The 12,268-nt window shown below is 39.2% G+C and overlaps 1 protein-coding gene across 2 annotated transcripts in view; it reads right to left on the reverse strand.

Annotated features, from left to right (window-relative positions):
* The window catches only part of LOC126471002 (acyl-CoA-binding domain-containing protein 5), a 148,660-nt gene extending 143,733 nt beyond the window's left edge, over positions 1-4,927 (reverse strand). The window contains exon 1 of one of the 2 annotated variants that reach the window (XM_050099054.1): positions 4,766-4,927. In XM_050099054.1, coding sequence (XP_049955011.1) covers positions 4,766-4,826 — 61 coding nt within the window. In that variant the 5' untranslated portion in view covers positions 4,827-4,927. The remainder of the gene's footprint in view (positions 1-4,765) is intronic. The other variant, XM_050099055.1, reaches the window with a different exon arrangement.
* Positions 4,928-12,268: the final 7,341 nt, after the last annotated feature.

The raw sequence follows: 12,268 nt of genomic DNA on the forward strand, positions 1-12,268 counted from the left end.
GAGTTCATAAAAATACTCACTGACTGGTCTCGAAAGCTGAAAAAATATCCCATGTATAGTAGAACGAGTATCGAGAACGAAAAATTAATGAGACTTAATTGTAAAGCTGTAACTGGTCAAGGACTTTTGATACCTGAAACTACTAAAAGATAACTACTAAACTACATACTACTAAAACACAAAAAATATGAATGCATGCAATGGAACAATAACCTAAAATGCATCAACAGAAGCATCAGATTCCACCTGTCTGCTTTGACCCATGACGTAATGGTAGTGGTGTGTGTGACGTCACTACAGCACAGGGTTTCTCAGTTATTGTGTTGTAGATGTCATGTTGTTGCATTTAATCATGCCCTCTGGTGGTGTATGTGGACATGCCGAGTTTAACATATGGTATTGCGTTCATTTGAGGTTCGGTTGTCATTGTTCTAACGTGGTTTTGAGTTTAGGTAGTTGGTGCGGAAAGCTGCAGGTGCTATTTGCTTGGTATTGATATCTGCAGTTGACGTATACAGGGCAAGGGAAATGTTTGACTTCTGTGGTTTTGTTGGTGTAGTAGAATGTTGAAATTTAAATTTTTGATATTATTTGTTTTGGGATGGTGGGGTGCTTTTTTTATTATTGCATATTTAGCTTGTACCAGCCCTACACCCCCAATATCCCGCAGTTGTCCTGCTGGTTTCATTTTATTTTTGGAGCGAGACATTATTGTGTCATTCTTATTTTTGTTCGCATGTGTATGCAGTGACACCGTTGTTGTCATTTTGTTTATGCTGGGAGTACCCGTTTCCATCACATTGATGCCGTCATGGGTCAAAGCAGAAAGAAGGAATCTGACGCTTCTGTAATACCCCTAAAATTACATACAGTAAACACAGCATTTAGTTGGTGGAGTGCTTTCAGGCAACAATAATGTAAAGAGGGAAAGGTAATTACAATTGTTTGTCATGCACTTTACTACAACATGCTACCCATATCTACAGTATACAGGGATACAACAAAATGTGTGGCTAAGCTTTCAGTACACATTCCTCACAAGTGGAAGAAGAAAATGTGGTAAGTGGACATATTTTTGGAAATGCTTTAGTTCCACATTAGAAATAATTTTCTACGACTCTTCGTAGGTTGACATTAAACACAGGAAACATACAGAAATTGACTGTATCAGCATACCACTTGAAGCTTGCTCTTAACTGAAAAGCTCAGAATGTTCTCCATTAGTAATAATACATGCATTAACCCACAATCACATTAAATTCTATATGTTATGACATAACACTGGAGTACTGAATATGGTTTTGAAGACTTCTTCAATACAGAAATGTAGAGTCTTCTGCACATTGTTATGTTTGATACACAAGAGTTTTCAAGTACCAAAACAGATAAAAGTGCAGTGGGTTTAGGCTAGGAGAATGCAGAAGCCATCTGATTTGTCCATCTCATCCTATACATTTGACACACAATCCTGTGAACTTAAGAATTACGACTTAACTAGGCATAAGCAAGGGGAAGAGTGACTATTTTATGAAGGAAAAAAAAAGTGGTATGCTGGTACGGTCTGATACTTGCTGTTTCCTACAGTTAATGTATCATGAAGAATTTCAGGAAATGAGGTTTTACATGGAAATATAAGGAAAGTATCCTGAAAGTCTGGATTATAGTGCTCTTACACCCAACATAATAAAAATATAATAGGAATGTAAAAATTCTTTGGGCATAATCAAGGAGTGAAAATATAACACTTTTCATGCAGGATATGTGGCTCACAATTAATAATTACTGTGGGATAACACAACTGTGCATTAGTGCATATGTAGATACAGGAAACAGAAGCCAGCGGTTAATGCATTCTACATGGCAGCAAGCCACAATATCATGCCAGATTAGTTAGCTAGCTCGCCCTATTCCAACCAATAATTTCACACCTCTAATCACGTGATTTAGATTTCAATTTTTAAGTAACTGATATTAAATTGGTAGTGTGGACAAAATCTTTGGAAGTATCTAACAGTAGGCTTTCTTTAATAAGAAGTTGTTAATGCAAGCAATCCAGGGCACAGTATCAGCAGCAATAGAATAGATAAGAGAAACTAATTAGCATGTTCCATACCATAACGTGTTACTGTGCACATCATTTGTGGAACACACAATTAACTAGCAAATTATAATAAGTTACCTTGTACTTCTACTATCACCAGTACTTTACAATACGGCTATAGCCACATATCAAGAATTTTGAAACATTTTCTTGTCATAACTGTTCACACAATACCAACAGAAAAAAAATTACAGGTAACACCAGTGTGACAAAATTCTGTACAAGAGCACAAAGGAGGAAGTGTAAATGACTATTCTGCAGGAGCTGATGTTACCCAGCCTTGGTAAAATGTCAACAGTTATGACACTGAGTTAAATGTGATTGTTACATGACAAACAAAACACAGCCAAGAGGCTATTCATAAATTGCCACCATCACAGAATATAGAGCAACTACTGCAGTGAAGTGGCAGACTAAAAACTGTCTACAAGTCAGTGATGTCCATCTAATTAGCAATTCAAACAGTAATGGTGAAAGTTAGAAGAGGTAAAAAAAAATGCAAATGCTACGATGCAACTTAATTTAGAGAAAATATCTTTTAACTTCTGATTCAACAGATAGGTACTGATAACAAACGTAGTCCCTAATACATTGCATTGCTGTTAAAAAAGCACAAAAGTAGCGCAAGGCTTCTTCCACCAAGTATAACAGCAAAATACAAGAAAAAAACCTGAAAAAAATATCTGGGACTGAATTGCACCTTCACCGTAAGAAAACCTGCTACAATTATGCAGAGCAATTAATGAGTGCCATGACATATATAAACACACAGCAAAGCTAAAGTATGTACAGAATAACACTAATGTTTAATTGCTGTTCTTTATAACAATCCATCTGCTGTTTTTACTTTTACTCTGCACACTGTTTATTTTCCAACCCCACTGGCAAAACATTTATGAATAAGATCTGAAGGTAGGACGATTAGACTTTAACATCCCATCAATAGTGTCATCATTAGAGACAGAGCACAAGGTCCCTTTATGAAAGTATGAGGAATAAAATGTGCTGTCATGCACTGTTCAAAGGAACCATCTTGGCAATTTAGGGAAAGCACGGAAAACCTAACTCAGCCTGGTTGGATGTGGATTTGAACCACCGTCTTCCAAGTGCGAGTCCAGTGTGCTAACCACTCCATCATCTCACCTGGTATGAATAAAATCCGAAGAATCTATTGTGAAAATTAGGGCCAAATTTGTAGAAATCATTTTTTGAGCACTAAATCATAAATGGTTTCTTCCTGAAACATTTTACACTGAACTCTGACAGCGTTTCCTTGTCAAACATGTAAAAATTGTGAAAGCATACAAAGAGCAAGTCCATGAAATGATCCGTTTAAAAGTGTGAGGTTTCACACACACACTCACAGTAACAAAGTAAATTAATTGCACAGTTTATGTTACATTCCAACCCATAATTTATTTATTTTTAAAAAATCTCTTGTGTTGCTAGTGACATATATCGTGCCACCACCACCACGAAAAACAATGATGACAACCAAATCATCACATGAATGGCTAATAACAATAGTCCAGTTTAAATGAAGAAGTATGTTTATTTTCTAAAATAGTTCATACTCCCTTAAGACCAAAACAAAGTAATTATGCAAAAAAAATGTGATTAGCAAAAATGGTTATTTATAGAATAATTGTCTCCTCACTCACACACACACACACACACACACACACACACACACACACACACACACACCCACACGAGAGGGGAAAGGGGGGGGGTGGAGGGGCGCGAGGAAACTAAACTATTTGAATCATTCAGGATTAGAACAATCTATCTGCATGCCACGTTTAGTCTAACATTTGTCAACATGTTACTTTCACAGTAGACATGAGGTAAACATTTTTACGAATTTTCCGAAGTTATTAGCAGTAAATATTGTTTCACCTGCTAACTAGCAATGGCATCAATTGGCAGAAACAAACATTGAATATCAACATTCTGAATGGCAGAACATACAATTCCTTACACAGTATAAAAGCTAGAAGACTCTTCATGAAGGTAAAACGCTACTACTTGTAAGGTATCGTCCTGTGATTTTATAATTTGATAGTCATTGCAAATAGCTGGTATCTCCTGGCAAACCGTGATGTTATAAACACTGAGCTCCTTTCTGATTACTGCAAATGGGGTCTTTAAGTGAAGGGAAGCACTAAAACTAACATTTAACAAAATGCGAGTGACAGTGAGTTTATTCCTTCCATATCTTACTACCAGAACGACATGGAATCCCGAAACAGTTGGAGATTATTCTCAGCTTAGAGCTATAGTAACAGTAACAATATTTTTAGCCACTCATTACTCTATTCAAGAGTCTCGTTGCAAATTGTGCTTAGCTTCCAAGCGAATGCACGTCATTAATTTATATATTTATGGCTTTTAATTGTAGTTATCAATTTTAAAGGTATTGTTTCAACACATCAGAATTTTATCACTGCCTATCTACTCACGGAATGAATGCAATAAAAACTTCAGGAACTTTACTGAAGTCCTCGTTTAAACGGTAATGCTATAATATCACAACAATAAAAAAACAAACTATGATACTTTCAATTCAAACCTATTCTCACAGCAGTAATCACTGACACACCAAATAATTATTTAAGTGATATATTTCGCTGGTTAAAATATAAAAACGCACACTGTACCTACCATTTTTTGGTAAATTCCGGATGACATTAACAGCTGCTCTAAATTTTTCTTCAGTAGTCATTGCGGGAGCTAGCTTTCACACCACTTCCCCCAACCAGCACAAACACTTCGTACACACTGCCACTTCCAACTCCACTGAGCACTGACGTCTACTCAGGTTTGCTTCTCGACCCAAGTAAAACAACTGCGCATCACGTGACGCTAACAGAGTCGACTGACACTGTTTTCAAGGATACACATCAGGCGCAGCGCGTGCGCTTCCAGCAATAATAAAATAGAGTATGCACATATACAATAGGAAGATAATTAATTCTACATGCACACACTTTATAGTATACTATGTAGCACAGCTATTGTATTCTTCACTTAAGATCGCTAAACGTGCACCATTAAAAAGTAACAAATGCCTCGCGGTCCAAAACATACAGAAAAAAAGTGGTAAATTTTTTGCTTGAAGAATTCGCTTGCACAGCTCCAGAACTGTAGAACTTGCTGGCCGCTATTGTCTCGAGGTATTTTCGCTGCCTCGTACAGCAGAGGCAAAGGTTCGAGTCCCGCCTTGGCATTAGATTGGAGGCTTTAAATTCGCCGTGACTTTTATGCACCGGTACACTATAGCTGCAACATTGAAACAAAAATTTGCTGATTATAAATGAACTAATATGTGATTGTAAATTCAAATGTGGTTGACTTCAAAACTAATGACGTGGTTACACAATATATAGCCTATATACGAATGCAGATTAAAATAATCAGAGCTTGAGAGAAATTACGTTCACATAAAATGAAAATACAATAAGATTTCATTGTAGGAGTGAACAGAATGACTATAATGGTCCCGGTGCACTTGATCAAAAAATTTTGTAATTTGTTTACATTTGTGACACCACAAGCCATGTATTCCCTTATCAATAAGTCATCATCATCATGTGACAAACCACGCTGCTTTTCAATGACGACAGTACGCCCCTCTCTCTCCACCTCTTGTCTTGAAACACATAGTCAAAAAGTTTTAATCATCATGTCAAACGCTTGGTATCAAGTTCGCAGTAATGAGATATTTAAAATTCGAAGATGGAAGTGGTTGGAAATTTTTTAAAAAATACGCAAAAGGCAGTGGGAGAGAAATATAAAAATACAAACAGGCGTTGATGGGAAATTTACAAATCCAAGGAGGCGATGGTGGGAAATTTACAAATGCAAGATGAGACACGAGAAATTAAAAAAAATAGCAGTCATTAAAATGAAAGAGCCAATAATAGAGCAGTATTTTTTACGTAAAATGAGTTAGACCAACTGGTATATAGCCCACCATCTTCAAACGTATTTAATTTTCTTTCACCATATCTAAAATAAGTATTGCCAAGAGTTTCTTATTCACCTTCAACACTTTTTAGAATATGATCTATTGTAAAGCATAGGTTGTTACAATTCGAGTAAATATCTGAGACATCTGCATTGGCTAACCAAGTTTTGACAGCGGTATCTGTCTTAATAAAATTGAACTGACACTGAACTGAATTTTATGGCAAACAGTACAGAATGTGAACACATATGCATTTGTTAAGCTCTGACTTTCTGTTACGACTAGCTTGCAATATTGGCAATTTAATTCTGCCTATATGTACAATTCTCCTTTGAAATCGAATAAGATCTCTCGCCATATGTTCCCAGGATCCAAAGCATGCTATTAACTAAGTGAAAACCCATGCAATATTAATGTGAGAGGTTTTAAAATCTATAGAATTTGCAAAATGCACTGTTTTGGATGTCTGTTTTCATTTGCAACTTCCTATTCCGCAGTTGAGCCTCTCACTTTATTTTCCGCAGCCTTTCTAAACTTCAAGTAATAATCCCTGGTTGTTGAAGTTCGCCGGCCGATGTGGACGAGCGGTTCTAGGCACTTCAGTCTGGAACCGCGCGACCGCTACGGTCAAATTCTGAAATATACATTCCCTAATGGATTCCGTTGGTGGAGAAGATTCGATGGTTCAAAGCTAGGTACTCCACTGCAAAAACTACATTGCTGTCATATTACAGTGAACTTCTTGTAATGAGAAATATTTTAGCCAGAACTGATGTTGGAGTAACATTAGACAAAACAGATTGGTGTGATCGCTCCGTCTGCGATGTCCTGCTCTAATTACGCAATTACAGATCGTCAAGTAACATATCGCCAAAAACCATGTCTATAAAGATCCAAAAACCATTGCTAACAAAAATCTAAAGATACTGCCTAACATGCACTGCAAACGGTGTCCACAATGATACCTGCACCTTCCCAAGCAGATGCACAGTTCTAGAAAACACCATTAGTGCATAGTGCACTGTGCCTGGAGCACCGTGTGACCTGCACCTTCCCAAGCAGATGCACAGTTCTAGAAAACACCATTAGTGCATAGTGCACTGTGCCTGGAGCACCGTGTGAGCTGCAGCACTGGGAGCAGATTCACTAGCCGCAGCAGTCTGCTGTGCCACGCTGCTGCATAGTGTGGGACTGTGTTTCTTCGCACGCAACCAGAAGTTGCTCCACTTTGTCGGCGTCTTGTGGCTGTTGTATTGCTAGCACTCTGATGCAGTCTGTCGGCCTGTAGCGGTTGCATGAAAGACATTTACTGAAAGGAGTGCTCACTGAACAATATAACGGGTGATCAAAAAGTCAGTATAAATTTGAAAACTTAAGGGGATACGGAATCGGATTTTGGGTTAAAAAATCGAATTTTTTTTTATTGGCGTATTATATTCTGCCATGTTTCCTCTTTAAAATGACGTATCATACATAGCTCTACTACAATTATAACTATTTTATTTTTATATATTTGTGAGATCGGGTATTGCGCTTTAGTTATACACGTCTCTCGTGGCTGACCATGAACTTTTTGGCAGTACCTTTAAAGTGACATGAATTCAAATATCCCGGTTTCCAGCGACTATTTATACACTAGTTGCCCGAAAATGTTTCTCTCTGGTTTCCTCAAGTTACTCTTTGACTTTGTGGCGGGACTGTTTTGTAAACAGTGTGATATAAGAAAGTAGTTGTTGTTGAGTTATTTCGTATTTAGTGCTTCATTTTTCGCAGTGAAAATGCCTAGAGCTAAAGCAAAAGTATTTAAAAAGCGTGTGAACTGGCAAAAGAAAAGAAATAATGATTCATTAGCAAAGCAAAGCAGTTCATCATCATCACTGTTGGAAAATGTGAATCCACTTATTACTGATTTGCCGAACGAACTTACACCAAATGAAAACAGTGCTTCTCATAAAAAACTAAGAGATTTGGAAGAGAAATATAATTTACTTGATAGAGGGAATGAAGTTTTTGAACTCATTGATACGAATATATTGTGTGAAGCTCTTGAAAACAGTTTGTGCTGCAAAAAATGTCATGGAAACGTTTCTCTGAAAGTAGAATCCCATGTTGGCCTGGCTGCCCAGTTTAATTTAATATGCAGTGTTTGTAAATACAGCTGTAAGTTTCCAAGTTCGGTTTCAGTAACTGTAAATAATGGATACAAGAAAACTGAACTTTATAGTGTAAATATTAGGTTAGTTTATGGATTGCGAGCAATTGGTAAGGGCAAAGCAGCTGGTGATATGCTATGTGGTGTTCTAAATCTTCCAAGTGCACCTTCAAAGTTTGAAGCTTACAATTATGTACTAGGATCTGCAGTTGAAGATGTAGCACAGAAGTCAATGCAGGTTGCTGTGGAAGAAGCAGTGGAAGAAAATGACGGCAGTCGTGACCTCACAGTGGCGTTTGATGGCACGTGGCAGAAAAGGGGCCACACCTCCAACAATGGTGTTGTAACAGCAACTAGTGTTGATACTGGCAAGGTTATTGATGTTGCAATAATGTCTAAATACTGTAGGTGCACAGGCAGGCTGAAAAATGAACACAGTGATGACTGTATTGCTAATTATTATGGTAGTAGTGGTGGCATGGAGGTTGCTGGGGTGAAGAAAATTTTTCATCGCTCTTCACAGTGGTATAATGTTCGCTATGTCAAATATCTGGGAGATGGTGACTCTAAAGCATTCAAAGAAGTTTTGGAAAGCAAACCATATGGGAACAGTGTAAATATAAGCAAACTTGAATGTATAGGACATGTGCAGAAGAGAATGGATGCCAGGCTGAGAAGGTTAAAATCAGTTATGAAAGGGAAAAAACTAGATGATGGGAAAACCTTGGATGGCAGAGGAAGATTGACTGATTCCATAATAGACCACATTCAGAACTGCTATGGCCTTGCAATCAGGCAAAATACAGGCAATCTTGAAGAAATGAGGAGAGCTATATGGGCTTTATATTTCCACACCGCATCCACGGATGAGCATCCACAACATGGTTTGTGCCCCAAAGGTGAAAACAGCTGGTGTAAATACAATAGGGGACTAACAACAGGAGAGAAATACATTCACCACCACAGTCTACCATCAGCCATCATGGCAGAAATAAAGCCCATTTTCAGAGATCTGGCTGACAGAAGTCTTCTCATGAAATGTCTTCACGGAAAAACGCAGAACCCCAACGAGTGCTTGAATAGTGTGATATGGCATCGTCTCCCAAAAACAGTGTTTGTCGGAATTAATACACTACATTTTGGTGTGTATGATGCTGTGGCAACCTTCAATCTTGGAAATATAACTAAATGCCAGGTCCTTCAAAAGTTGGGTATGTGTGTTGGTTCCCGTACGGTACGTGCTATGTTCTTTTTAGATCAGCACAGACTAAGGCATGCTGATAATATAATCAAGACATTAGTGAAAAAAGCAAGACAGGTGCAGAGGGGTGCCAAAAGAAGACTTGAAGATGATTATGAAGACTGTGAAGGGGGTATTAGCTACGGATCAGGAATGTTTTAATCTTCTTTCTCCGTTTCCCGTAAGTTTACTTTTTACTTCATCTAGGAACATTATCTCAGGTACTGGTCAACCTAGAAGTCTGAAATTTTTATGATGTAGTGACATAGGTCCCTATTACATACTGAAACAACGATTTTTTAATTACTTGATTTACAAAAGACTTAGGGGTGATAGTCTAGTAAAAAGCGATGGAAAAAATTTACTTAAAAATAAATGTACAATATCTCTGTAAGAAAATACTTTGACAATAAACTGTTGTTTCAGTATTGTTGTAGCATATGAATGCACATACAGTAAAATTTTTACCTCTCTGTCTCCAGTAGTTTGTGAGAAAATGTTCCCTATAGTAGGCATATATTAACATTGCGGGGATAGGTGATTCCGTATCCCCTTAATAAACCACGGAATAATGTAGATAGAGAGGTAAAAATTGACACACATGCTTGGAATGACATGGGGTTTTATTAGAACCAAAAAAAAAACAAAGTTCACAAATGTCCGACAGATGGCGCTGGACAGCAAAACGTCAGTGACTGCACATGACAATCGTGTATAAAAGGAGCTGTAATCAGAGAGAGAATCAGATACGCCAGCAGTCGCAGCATGTTGACGTTACCTGAAAAGGCCCTTTTAGTGAAGCTGTATTATCAAAATGGGGAATGTGCTAGTTCAGCGTTACGATCCTATCGCCATAGGAAGGGCATTCGAACGGGTAAAGGTCCGTTGACAAATGCAGCTGTGGCGAGAATGATTTCGAAGTTCGAAGCCAAGGGTTGTTTAGACGATAGACGCCGTAGTGGCCGACCGAGCACAAGGCGTAATGCTGCTGAGACAGTTCAGGAAGATATGGAGACTGTAGCGGGTTCGTCTATGCACGGGGAAGTCAGCGCTCGTGCAATCGCAGGTCGCACCGGCATTCCATACGCTACTGTTTGGTTGGTATTGAGGCGTACCTGTACAAAATCCATCGGCATCATGAACTGTTACCTGGCGATTTAGTGAAGCGGAGGGCATTTGCGGTGTGGGCGTTTCGAAAGATGGCGAAAGATGACGATTGGTTGAGTAACGTGTTGTGGACCGATGAAGCTCATTTCACGCTCCGAGGGTCTGTCAACGCCCACAACTGCAGAATTCTGGCTACCGAAAATACTAGAACTGACGTGGAAACTCCATTGCACGACGAGAAAGTCACGGTATGGGTTGGATTTACCACATCTACCGTTATCGGGACTTTTTTCTTCGAGGAAATGCGTGATTCTGGTTTTATAACTGCTACCGGATAGGTGAGAGGCACGTTGATATGTTACAGAATCGCATCATCCCCAGCCTGGCTGATAAACACCTGCTGGAACGTACGATGTTTATGCAGGATGGCGCTCCACCCCATATTGCTAGACGAATGAAAGGTCTCTTGCTCGCGTCGTTTGGTGATGATCGTGTGCTCAGCCGCCACTTTCGTCATGCTTGGCCTCCCAGGTCCCCAGACCTCAGTCCGTGCAATTATTGGCTTTGGGGCTTCCTGAAGTCGCAAGTGTATCGTGATCGGCCGATATCTTCAGGGATGCTGAAAGACACTATCTGACGCCAGTGCCTCACCATAACTCCGGACATGCTTTACAGTACTGTTCACAACATTATTCCTCGACTACAGCTATTGTTGAAGAATAATGGTGGACATATTGAGCATTTCCTGTAAAGAACATAATCTTTGCTTTGTCTTACTTTGTTATGCTAATTATTGCTATTCTGATCAGATGAAGCGCCATCTGTCGGACATTTTTTGAATTTTTGTATTTTTTTGGGTCTAATAAAACCTCATGTCATTTCAAGCATGTGTGTCAATTTGTACCTACCTATCTACATTATTCCGTGACTTATTCAGTTTCCAAATTTATACTGACTTTTTGATCACCCAGTACTTCATGCATTCTGTGTGAAGGATGCTCATCCCTTGTGAACCACCCCATACACCAGCATGTTTGCGTCAGCAAACCTGTAGCAGCAGCTTCAAAGACCTTCCTAGAAAGACTGACAAACGACAGTGCATTTCCTGTCACCTACACAGGTGGGGGCCTTGAGGGATTGCTCTGCTTATCCTGTTGGCGTCGGAATGACTGTGATCACCTGAGAATTTGAAAGACGCTGATAAAAGCATAAAGTAGTTCCTGGAAGGATAGAGCATTTTCTGTCACCACACACAGGTCATCCCACACAGGTGGGGCACTTGAGGGATTGCTCAGTTTATCCTGTTGGTGTCCGAAGGACTGTGATCACCTGAGCATTTGAAAGACGCTGGTAAAAGCATGAAGTAGTTCCTGGAAGGATAGAGCATTTTCTGTCTCCACACACAAGAGTTTGTATCAGACACATTCGGAAAAGTTGTATGGCAGAGGCCAGGACACTTACCATGGCTGCGATGTAGCCAACAACTGGTTTCCAGGTGGACTGGCGAACGGCGACGAAGACATTCCCCATTTTCCCACCTGCGTTCGGTATGTGGGTGATCTGAAGGATGGAACAATACCTGTCCCAGGGGTTTGCACCTGTTTTGATGTAGCCGACAACCGACTTTTCTGGGAAGGACTGGTGAACACCGACAAAGGCATTCCCTGTCTTACCACCTGCAATCGGTATATGGATGGT

This window comes from Schistocerca serialis, chromosome 3, assembly GCF_023864345.2.
Source record: "Schistocerca serialis cubense isolate TAMUIC-IGC-003099 chromosome 3, iqSchSeri2.2, whole genome shotgun sequence".
Classification (NCBI taxonomy): Eukaryota; Metazoa; Arthropoda; class Insecta; order Orthoptera; family Acrididae; genus Schistocerca; species Schistocerca serialis.